This window comes from Pogona vitticeps, chromosome 1 (genome assembly GCF_051106095.1).
Source record: "Pogona vitticeps strain Pit_001003342236 chromosome 1, PviZW2.1, whole genome shotgun sequence".
In the NCBI taxonomy this organism is placed as follows: Eukaryota; Metazoa; Chordata; class Lepidosauria; order Squamata; family Agamidae; genus Pogona; species Pogona vitticeps.
The window spans coordinates 231233599-231255749 of record NC_135783.1 but is presented as its reverse complement, the minus strand read 5'-3'; the positions used below and the strand labels follow the sequence as shown (position 1 = coordinate 231255749).

Sequence of the window (22151 nt, the reverse complement as noted above, 5' to 3'; positions counted from 1 at the left end):
CTGACCCTGTCCAGTTTCTGCCCAAGAGGTAACCATTCCTTGTGACTGATACGCACCTTGTAATTATAATACACATATATGCATTTTGGTACTCTTTTATTTGTGGCATTCACGAGTGATGTACTGTATCCGGAATTCACTGTGTTTTTAAAACTGTGCTTGCTAACATGGCTGGCCCCAGGCGCCAGATCTGGTTCCTTCTGGAGGTTCTTCACAACAACTGCCATGAGTGGTCCCGTGGCCACCTGGGCTGGGGCTGCTGGAAAGAGTAGCCCAACATTTGGAAGGCATTAGTTGAAAAGGGGTACCCTCAGGCGAATTAAATGGCAACTGCAGGGAAAAGTTGTGCTTGGGAGAACCCTAAATTGTGACCCAACAGCAACTTGAGCCAGCTCCGACTGCGGACTTTTCACCAGCCCCTGCCATTTTAACAAGTGCCTGAAAAGCAACGCTTTGAACGATCCACGCCGTTTTAGTGGATCTGGTGCTGTCGCAGGATTGCCAAGGCCAGGTCCTTGCTTTAACCAGCCCCCACCAACACCACCAGGGATTCCCCTTCAGCAACACGTCGAGGAGCCACAGCGAGTTCTCTACAATGATTAACCCGCTGCCCTTAATCAGCTTCACTTGTTGATTTCCGCATAGGCAACAGCTACGAAGGGGGAAAAAAAAAGAACTCAGCGGGTTAGCAATACAGTACGGGCAACCAGAAGCAGCGGAGGCAGCCAAGCAGCCCTTCTGCTCCGCAGGCGAAGAGCAGCGCCGGGCGCGCTATCCCGCGGCGGGACCGCGCAAGGGGGTTGGCGGCGGCGGCGGCGTTCCTGCGCCCGGCAGCGCCCCCAGCGGGCTGTGCCCGGATCCGTCCTGAAAGATCGCCCGGGGAACACTCCACCACAAGTTGCCCAGAAAGCAGCGCCCAATGGCGCTGAAGGGGCATGGAGGACACCTGTGGATTTCTTTCTTTCTGGACCTCACAACAGCGCCCTCGACGGCTTGCGGCGAGAGATTTTCGCTCGGAAAACCGTAGCTTTCAAAAGCAAAAGCGTGCTCGGCATCCGCCTGCTTGATTAACCGCGACGCTTGTAAGAGGGGCCAGTTGCGGTTTGTTTCTCGAGGAGGCTGAAGAATCCCCTCCTTGGGCCATGTTTTGGCTACAAAGGAAAGCGGCGCGGTTTGTAGTCGGTGTGTATGTGTGTGTGGGGGGGTCCCCTTCTTTCTGCTCGGGCGTGTTGCATAAGCAAGCAGGGAGAGACAGATAGCCTCCAGCTGGGCTCAACCGGAGGACCCTCCCCCTTTGCCCCAGAGCTCCTCCTCCTCCTCCTCCTCGTCCCTCCACCCCCCCTTCTCTCTCTTGCCCGAGGTAGTTTTCTGCCTCCCGCTCGGGGAAGGCAGTGAGGCGGCGGCGGTCGGGAGCCCGCCGGGGTGGTGCTGTGTGGTCTGGTGGCTGACGGCCATGCCTGCCCCCGAGGCAGCATGAAGGGTGGGAGGCACGCGTACGCCAGCACGCCTTGTCTGGGCTGGTTCCTCTCCAAGTGCTGCTGTTGCTTTCCGGCGTGTAAAGGTGAGTGGCTGCCGAGGTCGGGGGTTTGGGTTGGTTTTCAATTGGAAGCAGCAGCAAAAGGCCAGCGGGGGGCTTTCCTTGAACCCCGAAGGTAGAACTGCTCGCCTGCCGTTCGTTCCTTGGGCGAGATGAACCTGGAAATGAGTAAGCCTTTGCTTTTTCCCCCCTCGCCTCCCAAGTGGGATCCGGGTGCGGTCAAACTTTGTTTCTCCCACAAGGAGAAGGCTTTGCATCGGTGCTGCTAACGTTCGTGCTTTTTTCTTTTTCTTTCCTAAACTGAGAGGGTGGAGAAGGGGCTCCGCCGGGTGGTTTCCCGCTCCTGCGAACCTTTTAGTGCGTCTCCACGTCTCTTTCCGTATCTTTTCCAGTGTACAGTACAGTATTTGGCTCGAGGGGGGATCTTTTTCCCCTCTTCCACAGCTCTCTCCCCCCCAACACACACACGTTAAGGAAATACAACCGCCAGTCTTGGTTATGCCTCTCCCCCCCCCCCCCCCCGTGTTTGGAAGCAGTACGTTTTTCATGGCTGTTTTCGCCACGTGCTTTAAAACAAGCTATGTGTTTCAAAGGATTTTAGGGTGTTAAAAGGACAGAGACCCATTGACCACAGTGGGATTTCTCACTGGGCAGAGTTGAGCTGTTCGTGTCCCACAACTGCAGATCTCATGCAGTGGTGTGTAATCATTGAAGAAGAAAGTTAGTGATTTGATTTATCATAGCTGTGTTTGTTTATTTATGTTTATTTCTTTATTTTGTCTCATTTATAGGCCGCCTTTCTTCCAAAGAGGGGACTCAAAGCAGCTCACAGTGTTTTAAAAAAAAAGAATTAAAAAACACAATTTATCTATTAAAAAATAAAATGGACTCTTAATAACGATTACAATATATAAAATGACTGTATGCATTAATAAGTAAAGCTCTTGATATTTATATCACTCTTGTTAGTTTATAACTTCATACCATACATATGATGAAGTGGCTTGCAGTCCATGAGCTTATTAGTCTTCAAGGTGCCATAAGACTCTTTGCTGTTTTTGCTTCATTAAAGTAACACAGCTGCACCTTTGAGAGTGAGCGTTGAAAATTCTTGTGAGCACAATTGTGTAGTCTTCAGTTATCACTGAACAGAAATCCGTGCTTAAGAAATTTTGAGAAATACAGAATTTCTCAGAATAAGTTTCTCCTATAAATATTAACATTTAAAATCCAGAACACTTTGGGGAAAGCTTAATATGAATAAACAAAACATTTCTTCTTAGTCACTGAAGTCAACAAAAATTCAGCAACAGTATATATTCCTGCTCTTCCCCCCCCCTCCAACTTCAGTATCCTTAGAAAATATGGTATTAAGATCCATTTTTGTCCAAAACTACAGGATACAAGGATCAGGTATTAGTTATGTTCAATAGTCTTCTCCAGTGCTGGTCTTACTTGGCTTTGCTAAGTACCCTCCAGTTATTGTAAACAATGACTATTGGTATTTGTAAAATACTTCCTAGATTTGGCCTCTCAAGGATTTGTGAAAAAGGCCATCCTTCCCTGTTCCCCAGAGGACCAAGTGAGATTGACGCGTTGAAGACCCCACTTTGTGTGCAACACTGTCTTTGTGGTGCTCATGGCTGAATTAGGGCTATGGTGTTCATATTACCTCAACAGTCTCTAAACAGAAAGGCTGTTCTTCAGTTTCCACTTTCACCTTTTCTGCTCATGTCAAAGATCTGCACGCAACCCCTTTCTGTCTGTCAGTATCCCCAGAAAACAATTTCCCCTTGCGTGATTCTTTTGCAAATAACTGTTGAGGTACAAGGACAGAAGGAAGGAAGGAAGGCAGAGAGCAGTTTCCATTCCCAGCATTAGTTTTCTCCAGCCTTGGGACTATTGCCTTGGTAGTTTGCCCATCTCATCTCTGTCTGTCATCACCGTGAACCTATCCTCCATTGCTGCCTGTGGATTTCCAACCATGGGGATTGGTGGCATCCAGACTTCCAATTTAGCAGTCTTGCTCAGGTACTGAAAACTCTTGGTTGTGGATTCCTTTATTTAGCCAGTCTATCTAATAATCAGCCTTCCTCTTTTCCTACTGCTTTCAACTTTTCCCACCATTATTTTCTTTTCCATTCAGACTGGTCTCATAATATGCCCAAAGTATGATAGCCTCATTTCAGCCATTTTTGCTTCTCAAGAGAGTACAAGCTTGTTTTCTTACTGGCCCGTTATATATGCTGAGAGAATTTATGCAGGATAGTTGTGGAAATACGTACTGTACTCGATAGATTTTCTACATGGTTGTGACTAAAGATCCTGTCTGCTCCAGTCAATGCATATCCTGGGTGTCCAGTGTTGGTAGGGCTTTCCTCCACGGAGATGTGTAGCAAAATGGCAGATATGTCTTTGCCATATACAGTATTATAATATGTGATAGAATCATAGTTGGAAGGGGTCTACAAGGCCATCAAGTCCAACCCGCGGCTCAATGCAGGAATACAATCAAAGCATATCTGCCAGGTGATTATCTCAGTTTTTCTTCAATGCCTCCAGTGTTGGAGCACTCACCGACTCCCGAGGTAACTGATTCCGCTGTCATACTTCTCTAATAAGTTATGTGCTGTTTTCAACACAAGTACTATTATTGTGTGACATCACAGGACATTTTTTATCAGGTCAGTATCTGAACAAGTCCTTTGAAACATATGGTTAGAAAGCCTTTATTTAAAATGCTGATCTTTTGCCCTGGTCTATAAGCTGTAAATGGGGATAGGGGCAACAGAATCTAAGAAAACAATTCAGAAAGAAAGATATGCTGATTTCTGGTCTTCCCAAAGACCCATGTGTGTTATATATGGGCCACCAGGAATATATTTTTCCTCTAGCTGTGGTAAAAGACGGCTGCCTTTATAGAAACTTGACCTCTCTGATCAAACAGTTTAGCTGTTTGCATTTCACCCAGTTCTTACATACAGTAATTATTCTATTACATTTTTATAAGAAATACTAGGCAATTAATGATGCTGTCTGTGCCACCCTGGCACTTCAAATGCAAAATCTAGTGTACGCTTTCGTTGTTATAAACCATTCTGAATTCTGTTTATATAATATACAAGTTGGTAGCCACGTGAATAGGGTTCAAACAGACAGAGTTCAGAATGGATCCTTACCTGCTGTTTCATTGGGCCATTCCAAAGGTCACTGTGAGTACAGATTTTATTAGATAAAACACAATTGCGCTCCCAGATGTCTCAAGCATTTTTGCCAGTTGTTTCCCAGAGCATTAGTAGATAAGTGGATGCAGTTTCATTGGGGAGAAGGGGAAGCCCTTGCATTATAGAATAAAACAGTTTGAAAGAGACCATATGGTGGAGTGGGTGCGACATACACGGGTCTAAATTTCTTCGTGTTCGGATGCTCTCATACATTAAGATATATATCCTCTCCCAAACAATCCAGTAATATCTGTCTTAGAATGATGTTAACTCTTAATCGTAAGGTTCTCTCAGGTATTAGTTTTGCCTCAGCTTTGAGGAGACAAGAGCACTTTCTCTGAGGTGGCCTGAAGGCCAGTGAGAAAGAACACATCCTCATTTTCGTTTGCTAGAGATTGGAAATAAAACCATGTAACCTATTAATAAGTCAATCATTTATTTATCCCAAATCATAGTTTTGGGAAATGGAGATAGGCTGACATTAAACTAACGCCCGTGCTCTGGTTTGTTGACTGTAAGAAATGCATAAATTTTTTTCCAGTCCTGTATGTGGCCATAGATGGACCTGGAAGGAGACATATAGAGGCTCTTGTGTGCAAATAGTAAAAGTTACAGGCCCTTATCTATACAATGTGGTTGCATTTGGAGATTCCTTAAAAGCTCCTTCAGTTTGTTGGCTACTTCGATTCTCCCATGACCTTGTTCCTTAAAATGAAGGTTGAGATAAGTGGGGTTATGGTTACTACTACTCCATCAGCATTTAAAAAATAATCTGAAGCAAAGTAGAGAAAATGTGAAAGCAATTCCGGCCCCTCAAAGAATGAAGACCTCATTAGCTCAAGATTGTGCTCCCTTTCCCACAATATCCTACTTCGCTGCTTTCCTTATTTCCTATCAAACAAAAAAAAAATCTCTAAGAATTGGACAAGAACTGGTGCTTAAATCTGAGGTTTCAAATGTTGCTTAAAATATTATGTTTCCAGAAATAGGCCTGCATTCAGTTATCTATGACATCTCAGTGTGCTGCTATAGATACCTGCCAGGTGGAACATCATCTGACCCTGCTGCTGTTCCTGAGCCCATTCTTTGTTAAATCCTCTGAACATATGTGCTGCTCTTCATTTATATGGTGGGAGGGAGGGGAGCGTCTAAACTTTTACAGAACTGCTCTTAAGAGACTCTTGTTGGTCAGAGTGAGTGTGGATAATACCGGTTCAGTCTGCACCATTTCACTAGTTTAAATTGCCTGTACCAGAAATTGTTGTTAGGCACGAGGAAAAAAAGACCATAAGGTTTCTGCAACAGGAAGTGGACAAGCAGGGGGGGCCTTTCCAGGGCATGGACCACCTAGAGTCAGGAGACTCAGGCAGCCTGCACTCAGGGGTAACCTAGGTTTATGGGAACTCGCCATGAGAAGGTCTGGATCTGGGGCAAGGCCAGCCCCAAATACAGATCATGCTTCTGCACCATTATAGGCACACACCCCCTTTGAAAAGAGATGATCATTTTCGCTGAGTTCAGTAAAGTGTGGTACTATTTTATACCCACTTCCTGTGTGTTGCCTCGTTATTCCAGGCTGGCTGGGCAATGACTAGTTGATACACAATGGTAAATTGTTTTTATTTAACTATTTGTAGAATAAAAGCATTGATAAACTTTAAAATAAAGAACTGAAACTATAATTTATTTATTTAATATCCTTACATTGTATAGTGCATATCCATTGCAGCTTATTAAATGTTTAGCTCTTTAAAATGTTCAAAACTCTATTTTAATGGTTGAAGAACTACAGCAGTATGTAATTAAAAGATAGAGAAGGTATGTCTGCAGAACTGTTGCTAGCAACATTGTTTCTGTGTCATAATTGTCATATACTGTATTAGTAGCACAGATTTCCTTTATAAGGCTATATATTGTCCTGTGACTGATTGTATTTAATTTTGATAAGGAATTCCAAGCCTTTTTTTAAAAAAAAGACCAGTATTTCTGTATCTCTGTAAACATTCTGCTTTTAGACCTCATGGTTTTATCATTGTAATCGGCAGCTGCTACCTTGTTGGTTAAAATTATTTTTCCTGAAAGTGGCAGTTTTATATCACTATAGAAAACTGTGGTCATAGTCTGGAGAAATAAAAAGAGCAGTATATGAGAACTTGGGGTAAAATTCTTCTAACCCCCCCCCTCTTTTTAACTGAAGCTCCTCCTTGTGATTCACATGTGAAGTAAGACAATTCACCTTCTGTTGAATAAAGCATGCATTTGTGTTTGTAGAACTGCTGATACAGATTTTGTTTTAGTTCTAATTCAGTTTCTTCTATTTATATTCCACCTTTCCCTTGAGGAAGCACGTGGTGGCATATCAGTTCCACGCCACTGGAAACCACCATATGAGGTTGGTTCTACTGACATAGCACAGTGTCACTCAGTGAGTTCTGTGCCTGAATACAAATTTCAGTTTACCTCTCCCTGGTGGTCAACTCGCATTCTAACTTGCTGCATCACAAAACATTGTCTTCATTGGAAATAGAATTTAACTTTGCTGACTTTGGTCCAACTTTTAATCCAGAGAGCTTTACTTCAACAAATTTGGAGTTCCATATGGTGTTCATTGGGAGGGACGTGGTGACGGTGTGGGTTAAACTGCCGAAGCCTCTGTGCTGCGAGGTCAGAAGACCAGCAGTCGTAAGAGCGAATCCACGCAACGGAGTGAGCTCCCGTCGCTTGTCCTAGCTCCGGCCAACCTAGCCATTCGAAAGCATGTAAAAATGCGAGTAGATAAATAGGTGGGAAGATAATCAGCGCTCCATGTGTAGTCACTCTGGCCACATGACCACAGAAACTGTCTTCGGACAAACACTGGTTCTACGGCTTGGAAAACGGGGATGAGCACCGCCCCCTAGAGTTGGACGTGACTGGACATTTGTCAAGGGGAACCTTTACCTTTACTTTGGTGTTCATTGGGAGATACTGAATCAAGCACTCTCTTTCACCCTCACCTAGTCCACAGGGTAGCTGTGAGGAAAAAATAAGCAACACTGAGTTATAGATCTTGTCACTTTGAGCATCCTAGTTTGAAGCTTTGCCATAGCATAAATTTGCCATCTACCTTTGAACCAGAAATTCTTTGTTGAAGCTCAGTTCTAGTTTAACCTCAATGTGCATTTGAAAACTTGTGACTCTGTCATTGCTATGCATGTTTAAAAAACAAAACAAAAAAGAACCTTTCAGAACAAGGACGTTTCTTGCACTGGCCAAGGCACATGTTTGCCTGAAGGAATTCCAAGAGTTTTCCACAACATCTTGAAATAGGCTTGCATGTAATCATTCTAAGCACAAGCCATGGATATATGCTACTTACAGATTTAGAATCTTTGCATCTTGGTTAGCTTGCCAGTCATGTAGAACTTCCTCTGTAGCAATAGCAAATAACTAATCAGGACCTGTGAACATAGCCAAGTGGAGGTGTTTCAACTTGAAAAATTCTCATTTTACCTTACAATGTGCTGGATTTTCTATGGCCATTTAAAGAGAATTATTTTTAAAAATCGTATGTGTCTACTCAAAGAACAGTTACCCGCAGCAACCTGTTATTTTCCAATTCCTACTAGTTCCCTACAGTTCAGAAAGATATAACTCAGGGGAACTTCTCAGCTACAAACTGTTCTCTTGTTTTCACCTTCTTTTCCCAGGGTACAAGTTGTAGCAAGGGAAGAAGCAAAAGCTAAGTTCTCTCCCCAAGCTGCTTGCTCTCCACAGTGAATTCTTCTGAACTTGTTTGTGCCAGTGATAATTCAGGCGGACTCCATTAACCAGGTTGAAATGAATAACTTACATTTCCAAGAGTCATCAGTGTTGCTTTACATCAGCATGGCTTTGACATACAATGTCAACAGTGTAGCTCTTCTCAGTGTAGCTGTTCAACAGTGTAGCTCTATATATGCTCAGAAGCTTTTAGTATGGAGCAAAATTTGGAATACTGTATAGGCGTTAAGGAAAGGAGGCTGAAAAACTACAGCTCCCAGTTTTATTTTTATCTGTGGGAATAGTTCAAGGAACCTTTAGCTTTATCCTGTCCAGGGTAATAAATCAACTGTCAAGTTTGCCGAATAGGGAGCAGAAAGAAACCTCACCACCAAGAAGGCTGATGCTCATTGTCATAAGGCAAATCAAAGCTCAGAGGAGACTTTAGCCACCTTGGGAGAGAAAGGTGGGATAGAAATATTTTAAATAAATTTGGCTTGATTGTAAAGAGGTAGGGATTTATGAACTGGCGTTCACTTCAAGCACTTCATCCATTTCTGGAAATCTTACAGATAAGTCAGTCTCAGTACAGTTCTCCATTTGGTCGTTTCTTTTCTATGCTGAAAGTATTGTTACATGTGTAAACTACACCTCTGAACCATGATGGATTTCTGGAGTTTCCTCTCATACTAGGCTTCAGTCTATTCACCAGAATATGTAGAATAAGTGTTAAGATGAAGGTTCACACCATTAATACTCCATAGGTTCCTGTTTCCCATCAGATACATCGAGGAATCTACAGTATTTCCTGAAGAGAAAAAAGTCAATACTCTGCCACATCCTTTTATTTTCATTCCAGAGCAAAGAAAATTCTTGCTTACAAACCTCTCTTACTTCTTTTCCTTTATGTGGTGGGGAAAAAGAAAGAGGAGTCTTATCCGTCCATTACTTGGGATCTTCTCAGGCCATCTCTGCTTCCATTGAAATAAATTGCAAGAAAGTTACTGTTTGTCTCCTATCCTTTAGGAAAAAAATTTAATGCACTAATAGCTCTGCATCTAGAAAATCTCAGTCAAGAATTGCAGGATCAACAAATTTCTTGCAGTTGGAAGCACTGAACATCTCCACACACACCCCAGTGCAGTAAGATCCAAAATTAAGGTATGGAGCATATTAGCAAATATAAGCATTTGGGAAAGTGCTGAATGAAAATCAAGATTATAGCCATGCAGTCACAGGACTGCAACTTCCTCAAGCTGAAGAATATGAAAGGCCATTGTTTGGAGAATGCACTGGCTGATGTGTGTTCTCAGTTCTGCACCATGGCATAGAACTGTAGACTTTTGATATGGGTAACTGTTAAAAAAGAAATAGAGCATTTAAAATGTGCATTTATTGGAATATCCTTAAAAAGGTTGATCAAAGGAGGTGACCTTTTAAGAAATACTAAATGAATTCTAAATTTGGAAGACTTCCATCACAATGCAAGCTGTTTGTTACAGTGATGCCTAAAGACAAAATAAATGGGAAAAGAAGTGCAAGAAGGAAATGGTGAATGCTGGAGGCATTCAAGAGAAAACTGGGCAACCCTTTGTCAGATCCACTTTGATTTAGATTCCTGCATTGAGCAGGGGGGTTGGACTCAATGGCCTTATAGACCCCTTCCAACTCAATTATTTTATGATTCTAAAAACCTGGGTGACTGGCTTAGATTCAACATAACGTCACTATTTAGAGCTGCCACATCCAGAGTCAGAACAGCCATTGTGATGTCCAGTCTCTGGTAGAAGAGACAGAAGAGGGAGTGATCTATTCCTTTTCCATTTAATTTACCTTCTCAGATTGTTCATTTGTTATCCCTCAAGCAATTTAGGGTCTTCCCAAGATGTTCACTGCCCTTTGCTTTGATTTCCTTCACATGGAGGCATTCCTTCCTGTTTATGCCTCTTCCTTTCAAATTTGATAAATGACAAATCACAGTAGCAGTGAAGCCCCCCCCCAAAAAAATCAGCTGTTGACACAATCAGGAGATTGAGGCATTAAGAAATATCCCCCAAGCATATATGCCAGGGACCGTCTATATCATTGACCCGGACCATACCTTGGTCATGGGGACATGGGCCTTCTCAAGGTGCACCAACTGGATTGTAGTGAGAATTTATCTCAGCTGTTTATAAATCAATTTATTTAATGTAAGGCCACTTTAAAATGGGAAAATCTTTCATCTTAGTTAACATATTAATATGTTTTTATAAGTATGTAAAAGTTGAGGTTGAGAAGTTAACATATGCAGAAATAACCAGTTCATGGCTGAATTTAAAATTTGGTTCCAACATATGTACTAATTTGTTGTTCTTGCCGCCTCTGACCTATGGGGATGCTGTGAATGAGAGATCTCCAACATGTCTTCAACAGCCCCACTCAGCTCTTGCAAACTCAAGCCCATGGCTTCATTTTCTTTTGAGAAGTTTAGAAAATACATCACGAGGACCTCCTTCTAGTTTGCTACAGCAATATGTTTTAATAAGCAAAAAAGCAATAGACGTGACTATTTGCAGTGTGCTCTCTGTACCAAGTGCCATACTGATAATGGAGCTACACTGAATTATTAAAACAGATTCTGTGAAAGTGCCAGAGAAAGTGCATGCTGTGGATGAGAGCAGTGATATGGGAGATGTTCTTAACAGTATTGGGGTCTAACTTTGAAAGATGGGAAATATCATCATCATCATCATAGGACTGCAGTGTTGGAAGGGATCCTATGGATCATTGATGCTTCTGTCAAGGAGGCACAGTGGATTATTAAACATTAGCAGCCTGTGCTACCTAAGCAGGTTATGTAAGAAATGAGTGTGAAAGCAAATATTGCAAAAAGTGTTCTGTGATTGATACAAAGAAAAGGTATACCGAGTATGAGACCTTTGGAATGATAGATTAGATGGTTGTTTAACTGCTTTGCTGTTCCTGGCTGAACCCCAAGGGTTGTGATGGGAGAAAGAAAAAAAACTCTGATACATTGCCAGAAGAATTTAGATGGCAGAAGACCTGAAACTCTGACACTTGAAAGAGGATGTAATGTTAAGAATGTTTGTTGAAGCATCGGCACAACCATGGAACAAAACCAAGTTAACAATTCTCCAGATCTTCAGATTCAAACAGGTGTATGGAGAATTGCTATCCTATGACCTAGCTCTTATTATTACATTGAATATATCTATACAGTTTTGCTACAGATGTGGGCAGGAGACCACTTACAAGCCTGAAAGCTCTTCTGCTTCCCCAAAGAAAAATACTACTGCCAATAAGGCAGTTTACAACTTGGAGAGAAAGCAGGCTAGAATGCATCCTTGACATGCCAGTTTTCTGTGTGGACAAAATTTATTTTAATGAGAATACAGGCAGAATTCACAACCAAACACAGGTTTGCCATTCCGGTGAGAACTAGAGCGTTGGTGTATCCTGAATTATACACTTAACCAAATGAAACTGCGTAATGTGTTTTGGATAGGACAAGAGGGCCCTATTATGTTACTGCTAGTTATCAAGAAATTTAGGATCAGTTCAAAACCAAGCTGTAATAGCAGCTCGTTTGTCCTTCCATGAAACTGTGACCGTGACACTAACTGGAAAGGTTATTGATCCCTGGTGCTTCCCATGCTGGGAAGCACAAAAACATTCTTATAAGGTAAGCTATGGGCCTGCAGACTTTATTTAATGTTTTCCATTTCAGTTCTAAAGCAGAGAACATAATCGAATCAGCTAGTGTGACATTCTCTTTGGCTGGGGAAATTATGGTGAGTATTAAGAAGCTTGAACAAGTTTGTCAGGTTCCCTTGTGCTTCCTGAATGATAACTATGAGGAAACAACTGGAATTATTCAGATGTGCTTGTCTTGTGAAAGCCCTTCATACCAACTGGTGGTGGTTGTCTCACTCCTCAGATTGCAACAACTTAGGTGTTTTTATATAAAACCTTATATAAGAAAGAAGCTTCATTTGTGGGAGAAGAGCAAAAACATGCAAAGCAAGTAGTTGAGTGGAATGCTGTCGAACAAGTGATGGAAGAGTCTCAAAAGCTCGTATGGTTTTCCATGCCAAAAGGAGACAAAGAGCTGACACTTCGTGTTCCTTACTATTATTCTCCACTCGAATGTATGCTTGTGAATGAATCAATACAATATTATGTGGCAAACCTGTAGTTATACATGTATGTATGAAATTGGAGTATTAAATACTCCAAAATAAGGCTGCAGATTAACAGTTGCTGTGTCAGCTAATTGCTTTCCTTATAAAGTTGTGGTTACTGACCTGTACTGAGAGTTTCTTGTGGGGGCAAATGTAAAATGTAAGAAATATTTGTGTTTTTTGTTGTAATAAAATTCATCTGTTGAGACTGCACTTTGACAGGTATGACTATTGTCAGGGTACTGTCTCTTTAATTTCTTCACCCAAAGCCATAATCTTCCAAAAATTCTCCTGCCCAAGTGTTTTATTTACCACTACTGATAGAAAGATATAGGCACCTATAGCTTTGTAAGAGTAAATATCAAGATATTTTTACTCAAAAGTTTCAAAGTAATACACTCTGCTTACAACATATACCTGTTGTTGCTGTCATGTGCCATCAAGACACCTTTGACTTATAATGATAAGTGACCTCCAAAATGTCTTAACAGCCCTTACTACTCTTGCAAACTGACAGTTGTGAGTTTATTGTGTTAGTCCATCTCATAGTTGTTCGTCCTCTTTTCCTGCTGCCTTCAACTTTTCCAAGCATTACTGGCTCTTCCAGTGAAATACGATTTTTCATGATGTGCCCAAAGTACAACAGCCTTACTTTTGTCATTTTTTTTCTAGAAAGAGTTTGGGCTTATAAATCTTTAAATGTGTTCTGTACTGGTAGATAATTTTCAGATTTTAAGAAATTATAACAGCTATTGTTTTGGTAGCATCAGGGTTTGTGTTATTGTAGTTTCCAGTTTCATTGCCATCATGCAAGGGAATTGAAGATAGGAGCCCATTTTGGATATTGGTAGATCTAAGTAGTCACTTGCTCTCAATGAGCTCCTGTTGAGTTATAATAGAGCAAGCTAATAAGCATACTTTCTGTGAGCTTACTATGGCACTGACATTCTCTACTACTAATTAATTAAAGATTTTCTGGCCACTAGGTATCATAAACATCTTTTTTTGCATTTATTCTTCTCCATCATAAGACTAACCTTGGAGTTTGTGTTGTTACATTTTAATATATTGTTCAGTAATATTGAATTTTGTAATTATTCAATAATACATATTCAGTAATGTCCTACTTTTTCATAATTTGTATTAATAACTGCTCATGTGATTAAAAACATGCCAATTTAAAATTACCTAAACTACAGTAATTATGTTTTATTCATAATTGTGGGGGGTGCCACCTCTAATGTAATGTAGTAATGTACCTTCATATCAGATAAATGGAAAAAAAGATGAAAGCATTTTAAAGAGATAGGCTTAGCAGCCAACTGACTGTACGATGCTAATCCCAACTTTTCTGTTAGCTTTATGATGGTTGCCTTGGAATAGCATCACTGTCTGGATGAATTCTTCTTTAATTCTTTGACTGAAAGATCTTCCAGTCTGATATATGCTGTAATCAAATGCCTTTCAGTATTCTACATAGGATAAACTAGATAGACTTTGTGGAAGAGAGTAAATTGACACAAATCTGACACCAATCATGAAATGTACAGAAAATAGTATCAGAACACTTCTAATATCACCGGATAGCTCTCACTATCTCAAAGTGAGTACTGTAGAAGAGGAGAATTTCAAGAGAAGAGACAGCTGAGTACAGTGATTAATTCCAGTCTACTCCTGTTTGGGGTGTACAGTACAAGAAATGATTTCCAAAGTGCTGCGAGATATGACAGGTCACTCTTGCTTTCATCTAGAGCAGGCAGTCTCCTAAAAGCAGAAGCTATTGCTTTAGTACCTTATCGATGCCTAGCTGATTTGTCTATTAATTAACAAAAATACTGATGGCAAGATGTTTATGCTGATCAACGTTCTGAAAAAGTTTATGACTGGCATTAATAACACAATTGTCACTTTCTGCATCACATTTCACTTTGATCCCATCCCTATTGCCATTTCCCTGTTGTATAAATCTTGGCCTAAATACCTTCTTCCTTGCATCTGAAGAAGCAGATTGTAACAAGAGCAAACTGACAACATTATTAAAGTTTCAGAATTCATTCCCAGCTGACCAAAAATGGTCAAGATTGCATAACATGCTCAGATAATGCCAACCAAGAAATGGTTGAGAAATGTAACTTCTTCTTCATGGTCTGTGTGAATACACACTAATGGGCTAATTCGCGCCTGTGCAGAGTGTTCTCGGAACCTTCTAGAACTCAGGCATATGGTACCAGGACCTCCCCCACACTGCCTATAACCTCACCCCAGCACTGAGCACCTCAGTTCCGTTTCTGCCACCGCTGTAGCAGCATCTCGGAGCTTTCACACAGTGTTCTTTCCTTTTCCTCATTCTACTGCTTCGACCTCCTGGTTTCTGCGACTGTTGATGATTCGTTTGGTTTGTGAGTTTGGCAAAGAAAGCATATAACTGGCTTATCTTTTTGTTTGTGGGCTTGTTTATGGCCTCGTCAGGCCCCTTCAAACGTTGCTCCTCTTGTCTGAATAAAGTTCCCCTTTCGGACGGACATTCCCAGTGTTTATTTTGTCTAGGAGAGCAGCACCAGCCAGCTTTGTGTGCTGTTTGTAAAGGATTTACCAAGCTGGCTTTAAAACAGAGGCTCCAGTGTTTGTGTTCGTTTTTGTGGGAAAAAATCTCTCTGCCCATCCCGAGAGCCGCTCATGGAGCCGCCACAGTCTACTCTGGTCGAGACTTTGTCAACTGCAGCCTCTTCACCCAAACGGGCTAAAAAATTGGCAAAAGTGTCTTCTTCGGGCTCAAAGTCGACAGCCTTTGCTTTGGTGCCAAAAAAGAAGAGGAAGTTTCCGCAGGAGCCCTCGGACGCTTCACCTGTTGTCTTGCCATCTCCACTGCCTTGACCCCGACCGCAAAGAGACTCTTTGGGCCCAAACGGGCCGTCGGAAGATGAAGATATGTCCGGCTCCAGGCTGCCAGTCACACCATCTCCACACCTGTCCCTTTCCCCAGATTGGGCGGAGGTTCAGTTGGTGATGCAAGTTAGTCCTGGCTCTATACCAGGCTCAGTGTCGAGACAGGTGTCTCCCATATCCACCTGCATCTCTAGCCAAGATGCCTAAGAAGAAGGCACCTGGAACCGGTGTCCAAGCCCAAGAAATACCACCACTGGTGCCTCTGGCCGGAAGGTTTCTCCCCTCGTCGAGACCGTCCCAGATCTTGCTGGGATGACTACAGGAATTTTCTCGAGCCCGAAGACTTAGGGTTCAGCCAGCATCGATATCAAGCGCCTTATGACCCTGACTTCTACAGGTTTCGTCACTGGTCCCGATATTACGGCTCCTATTCTCCTCCACCGGCGCCTCCTCAATATTGATGGCATCCAGGCACCTACAGTGGGGTCTCTACTTAAGAACGTCCCTACTGAAGAACAATTCCACTTAAGAACAGCTCCATTTGCTAAATTTTGCTTCTACTTGAGAACAAAAATCCAGATAAGAACAGGAAAAAAAAACTTTCCTGTTCTTTTTTTAACCTTAGGTCATCTTAGGTTTAAAAAAAGTTCTCCCCCTAGTGGTAGAGGAATTATTAACCAGCTTTGCATTAGTTCCTATGGGAACTAATGCTTCAATGTACGAACGCACCTCTACATAAAAAAAACAACCAGAACGGATTAATTGATTTTCAGTCCATTGCTTCAAAATTAGCTTCGTCAGAAGTGCTTTTAACACTGTTCCCTGACCTAAGGGGAAAAAAAGAAAAAATCCCCCTCTAGTGGTAGAAGGCGGAATAGGAGCTTCCCATTAGTTTCTATGGAGGGAAAAGAGCAGATACGGATTAAATGGTTTTCAATGCATTCCTATGGGAAATGCAGATTCTACATAAGAACTTTTCCACTTGAGAACCACCTTCCAATACGGATTAAGTTCTTAAGTAGAGATCCTACTGTACATCTACCCGGAGGGCGAGCCTGAATGTGACCCTTTGCTGAGGGCTCGTGCACCTGCAATGGAGGAGCCCTCTCTTCCCATCCCTACAACTCGGTCTCACTCAGTGCCGACCCTACAAAATGCCCTCCTGTGGACATAATTCCAGCTGCACCTTCGCCTGGGGTTGAAGACGGCATTTTACCTGACTGCTCTGCTCGGTCGGGTGTTCCTCATCGAGAGCTTCGGCCCTGAGCACTTACTCTGTCTCCGGGCCAAGAGGAGGCTTCAGTTGAGGAGTTAGATAAAGATTCTCCTCCTAATCTTCCCACACCAGACTCAAAGGTGGCGGAGGGCCACCCACCTTCTCCCTTGGAGGATTGCACAGTTTACTCGCACCTGATATGCAGGATTGCAAAAGCAATGGATCTGGCAGTAGATCAGCCTGTTGTAGAAGAGGTAGATGAAGTGTACGAGGACGTTACAAAAGATCAGTCCCCTCCTCTTCGCGTGGCGTTTATTTCTTCTTTACTCAAGCTTGCTAAAGAACCTTGGGACAAACCTTCTACCTCTTATCAGATACCCAGGAAGGTAGAGAACTTGTACAAAGCGCATGGCTCTGGCACAGAATTCCTCTTGAAGCATCCCTTGCCTAATTCATTTGTAGTGGATGCTACACAAAATAGAGCGAGGAACTGGTTGGCCACAATGCCTAAGAACAAGGACGGCTGAAAATTGGATATCCTGGATAGACGGATTTATTCCTTGTCGTCTTTTGTGCTACAGGTAGCTAATTATTCTGCAGTGATTGGTGCTTACCATCACCACCTCTGGCATACTACTTTGCCAACCTTGCAGGCTGCTCCAGAAGAACTTCGCTCAGCCACCCTTACCATCAGGAAGCCATGTCTCTAGCTCGGCAGGAAAGGATTGCTGCACAACATATAGTAGATGCCACGTCCAAGCAAATTATGTCGGCAATATCTCCTCGACGACATGCCTGGTTGAGATCAGCTGGTATCACTGAGGATGCTCGTGCCAGAACTGAGGACCTCCCATTCGATGGACTTGATCTTTTTGATGGAAAGGCCGATGAAATCTTAGACAACCTCCTGAAATTATGCAAGATGTAATTGGCTTCCTCTGTGGCCTTCCTCAGAGGGGTGGACTTGACAGATATCTGTAAAGTAGCCATGTGGGCCACGCCATCCACATTTGCAGCTCACTATTGCTTGAACATCCGAGCTAAAGCCGAGGCTGCTGTCAGCCATGCTGTCCTGGCATCTGTTCTTTCGTGACATCCCGCCACCTGGTAGGTAAGCTTGTTAATCACCCATTAGTGTGCATTCACAGAGACCACAAAGAAGAAAAAGAGATTACTTACTTGTAACTCTGGTTCTTTGAGTGGTCATCTGTGAGTTCACACTTCCCGCCCTTCCTCCCTGCTAGCCGTCACGTGTGACTCACGGCGTGCTGAGCAGCAGCGGACAGTTCTATGGAACTGAGACACTCTGTGCCGGGGCGGGGTTGCAGGCAGCGTGGGGGAGGTCCCGGCACCATGTGTCTGAGCTCTAGAAGGTTCCGAGATCACTCTGTGCAGGGACGAGTTAACCCATTAGTGTGAATTCACAGATGACCACTCAAAGAACCAGAGTTGCAGGTAAGTAACCTATTTTTCTTCTTGTTTTCATTTTGTTAAAATATTAATTGGTTTAGGAAAGTGAGGTTGTTGTTTACCATTTCCTTTCCTTTCCTATAAAAGGAAAATAATCTAGTCTTTTGCCTGCTTTGTAACCGGCACCCTGGTTACAAAGAGTGTGCTTGTCATCCTTGCCATCCCTTGTGCCTTGTTGCCAGTGTAAACAACAAATACTTAATACAGAGCTCAATAACTATAAGGTGAATGCTGCTGCAGACTATTTTTAATGTAGCAATTTTGTACCCATCATGTTGAGATTTTCTCCAATAAGGGAAGTATTATGAATTAATAGATCCCTTTTTTGTTCCAGTATTTGAAGCTTTCTATTAGTGAGGTCTTAGCTTCTGATGAACAAATATAACATAACTCAGTAGGGTGAGTTCATGAAAAAATGAAACAGGCAAAGTTGTCACTGCATTAAATTAGCTTTAAAAGTCCCAAGTAATCACAAGCAGGTGTTGCATTCTAGTTGTTTAATATTCTTCTTACAAAGTATTCTGAGGTCAAGCATCATAAAAGGAAAGTATTTTAGAGTATTCTCCAGAAATAATAGCTTTGTATTTCCCTTCTGTAGGGATATATGCTGTGGTTCTGCATCTTTACTTACTTTGCCTTTGGCTGTTGGATTCTACATTCAGCAGCTAACAGGCGGGGAGGGGAGAAGCAGCCCCAAATCAAGAGTGGAACAACATGGTTAAATACTGTGGGATTCGCTCCACTTATAAAATAGGTGAATTCGAAATTATTGCTTTTTTTAACTGATCACATGATGCAAAGGCAGAATCAAATTGATCCAGCCCTCTTTGCTCCCAAAGAGGCTTTTTTCCCCTCTGCCCCTGGTGGCAGTCTATTTTTTCAATCTGGACCAAGTCAGAGTTTTTCCTGTGTAGTAGTTGTGATACAGTCTTGTAAAGACAGAGGGCGTCACTGTATATAGTGTTTCAGTGACATAGGCAGTTGGGCTATAATGTTCAGGACTGGGGTTGAGTGGGGACACGTAAAAGCAAAGCACTGTGGTTATGGTTTCTGTGAAGCCACTTTGTCATTTAAAGCTTCAGACTACTGCATTTCTGAAAAACATTTCTATAAAAAAATAACATGGAAAGTATTTCACAGTCTCAGAAATCTGAACAGTAATTTTGCAGATTATATCATGAATCACAATCATTCCATATGGGATCACCACTTCCCATCTCGCATCATTTTTTTGTTTTCAAATAATGCATGCACGAATTACTCATCTCTGGTGACATATAGTTTTAAATTAGTTTAAACTATGTTATGTCACCAAAATGAGGTAGGAATAATTAATATAAGAATCCTACCCCATCTGGGGGGGGGGTGTCTTGTAAGACAATTCCGTTGGGGTTTCAGCTGCTTCAGCCTGACCCTCAAGCAAAGTCTCACTGTGCTGTGTGGGTGTCCTTGCAGAGGCAACATTTCCCTTGGCCCTCTGGTGTGCATCATCCCCCTCCTTTCCCTCTCACTCTGCAGTAGGGTACTCCTCTGGGCTGCAAACCATTAAAGCAGTGGGTCGCAACCCCAAACCAGGGACTGGTTTAGTTCAAGACCATTCTACCAAGGACCAGGCAGGCACCCATGCATATGTGTGTGGGGCATGCATGCATCTGTGACAGGTGGCGGGTGAGCGTGCATGTGGGGGGGCATTGCAGGGGGCAGGAGTGCATGCACACGCATATGGATGCATTCCTTCAGCCCTCAAAAATCTCTCTCAGCAGACCAGTTATTCAAAGGCCATGGACCAGTCCCCATTTGCAGCCTGGGGGGTTGGGGACTCCTGCATTAAAGGATCAGCAGAGATAAGACCAGGAAGGAAGGATCAACAGAACTGGAATAGCGGGAGTAAGTAAGTGGAGTGGGGTGTAGGCTAGAATGCAACTTGCATTGCAACCAGCATGGATAGTGAATTGAATCAATCTGCAGCTCCTGAGTGAGCACTGATTGCAATTTCAAATATAATGTAGGTTGCAAATCAAATTGCAGGAAAGCCCGATTGTTCCGATTCAGCTCTCCAGTGTAATTGCACCCTAAGCAACCCAGACACTGTTATCCTGCCCAGTTCTTAAATTGCTCCAGAGAGTGAGCACTACCAGCAAAGAATCTGCTTTCCACGTTGCTAAGGCTAAGATAACAAGAATCTTCATATTTCTCTGTGAAGGCTGCCTTGTAGGATAATTGCCAGTGTTGTCTGAGTACATCTTCTATAAATTGCTAATGTCACATTGTTAATAATTAAGAAAGCAGTAGCTAAATGTTGAAAGTTAAACATTGTGACTAACTCTTGCAATCTGAGAATTCCATTTCTTTAACCAGAACAATGTTAAAGTAGTTTTTGGGTGATTAAAAATATACTTGGACTCAGAGATGGTGGCTCAGTGTGGGGGCTGCAGACCATGGATTTTCATCCTCTGAAAAGGTATTCTGTTAATTTGCCTGCTACTTGATATGACAGATGATTAAAGGAACAGATTTTTCTTGGAGTGACATGACGCTTTTTAATAGTGCTGAGAACAAAGTTGTTAGGATTAGCAAATGTTACTAACTGATGCTAAATCTGCCTTTATATTTCACTTGCCTCCATATTCAGTCTTGAATATCACAAACTATTTCATTGATATGACTGCCTCAGTTGAGTGTGATAAGAGGAGACTTGAATCATCTTCAAGGCTTGTGTGTGCAGGCTGATGCATTCTAAATTGTTTAACAAGTATTTGTTGAATCTACTGCTTCTCAAATGTACGACCACCTCTTTTATACCATCACTACCCTAGGTGCTACATAGAAAGCACAAAAATAGTGCTGGAGGCATCGCTTCACATGGAGCAAATCTCCCTACATGATCCCATCTTCACATCTTTTGAATAATTTTTAATGCCGTTCTCCCCACTTGTAATTCTGCAGATGTGTTGTACAACTTTCCTCAACCAGTATGATCATTGGTTTTTACTTTTACTTTACTTTTATTGGACTTATATCCCGCCCCATCCCCTAGACAAAGTCTACTCGGTCTTGCATGAGGTTGAGGAAAGCTGACTTGGTTTCTGCTTAAAATTTACTGTGTACCGTACACAGACCAATTGTTTATCTCCACAAAAGTAAAGTCCCAGAACACTATTTTCCTGCCCTGGAAAGGATTGGAAAGACTGGAAAGGCTTGCAACCTGACAGTGAGAAGTTTTGCAAGTGAGAGTAGTATCTTCATCCATTTTCCAAATCATTAACAGGAGCAGCTGTTGTAGTACAAAATTCTACTGTAGCTCTCCTGCATGTGCTTTCCAAGCAGATGTTTCACTCAACAAAAGCCCTGTTGTTTTGCAGAGCTTGAGAGATGTCTTTATACGGCAGCATCCAAGTTCAGTTGTGAAAGGCCTTTCCATTTGAACTAGTCATTAAATAAATTCCTCATTAGAAGAGATTACATCATTCAAAGGCAGCACCAGCCTATGCAAAGGCAGTCCATGTGAAGATTGGTGTCTTGTAGTAGTTGTTCTGGAAGTTTCTATCTGATTGGGGTGTTGGCTAAAGTACTAACAAATCAATCATGTGAACAATGTGCATGGAGAAAGCTCTTGAAGATCATGCATACAAATGCTAAATAGTTTGGGTTTTTAAGTCAGTAGTTCAAATGTGTATCATTGTATCTACTCATTTTACTGGTTTTCACTATTGGACATTAATGCTAGCTATCTTGGAAGGGCTTTGAAACACTCATAACTACCTGTACCCCCCTTTTTTTTGAAATCTCTTTGTGAGGATGGAATCCAGCGCTTGGAACTTATGTGCCAAAGCCAGTAGCAGTGATGAACTTACCCTTCTCATTCTGATCATACAGCTGGAGACATCGGGCAA

At 42.2% G+C, this 22151-nt stretch overlaps 1 protein-coding gene across 4 annotated transcripts in view; it reads left to right on the top strand.

Annotated features, from left to right (window-relative positions):
* Nucleotides 1-1347: 1347 nt before the first annotated feature.
* LOC144582979 (kalirin-like) overlaps nucleotides 1348-22151 on the top strand; it is an 85022-nt gene continuing 64218 nt past the window's right edge. Inside the window, exon 1 of one of the 4 annotated variants that reach the window (XM_020814549.3) lies at nucleotides 1348-1561. In XM_020814549.3, the coding sequence (XP_020670208.3) occupies nucleotides 1474-1561 (88 nt within the window). In that variant the 5' untranslated portion in view covers nucleotides 1348-1473. The remainder of the gene's footprint in view (nucleotides 1562-22151) is intronic. The other 3 variants (XM_020814545.3, XM_020814548.3, XM_020814547.3) reach the window with 3 other exon arrangements.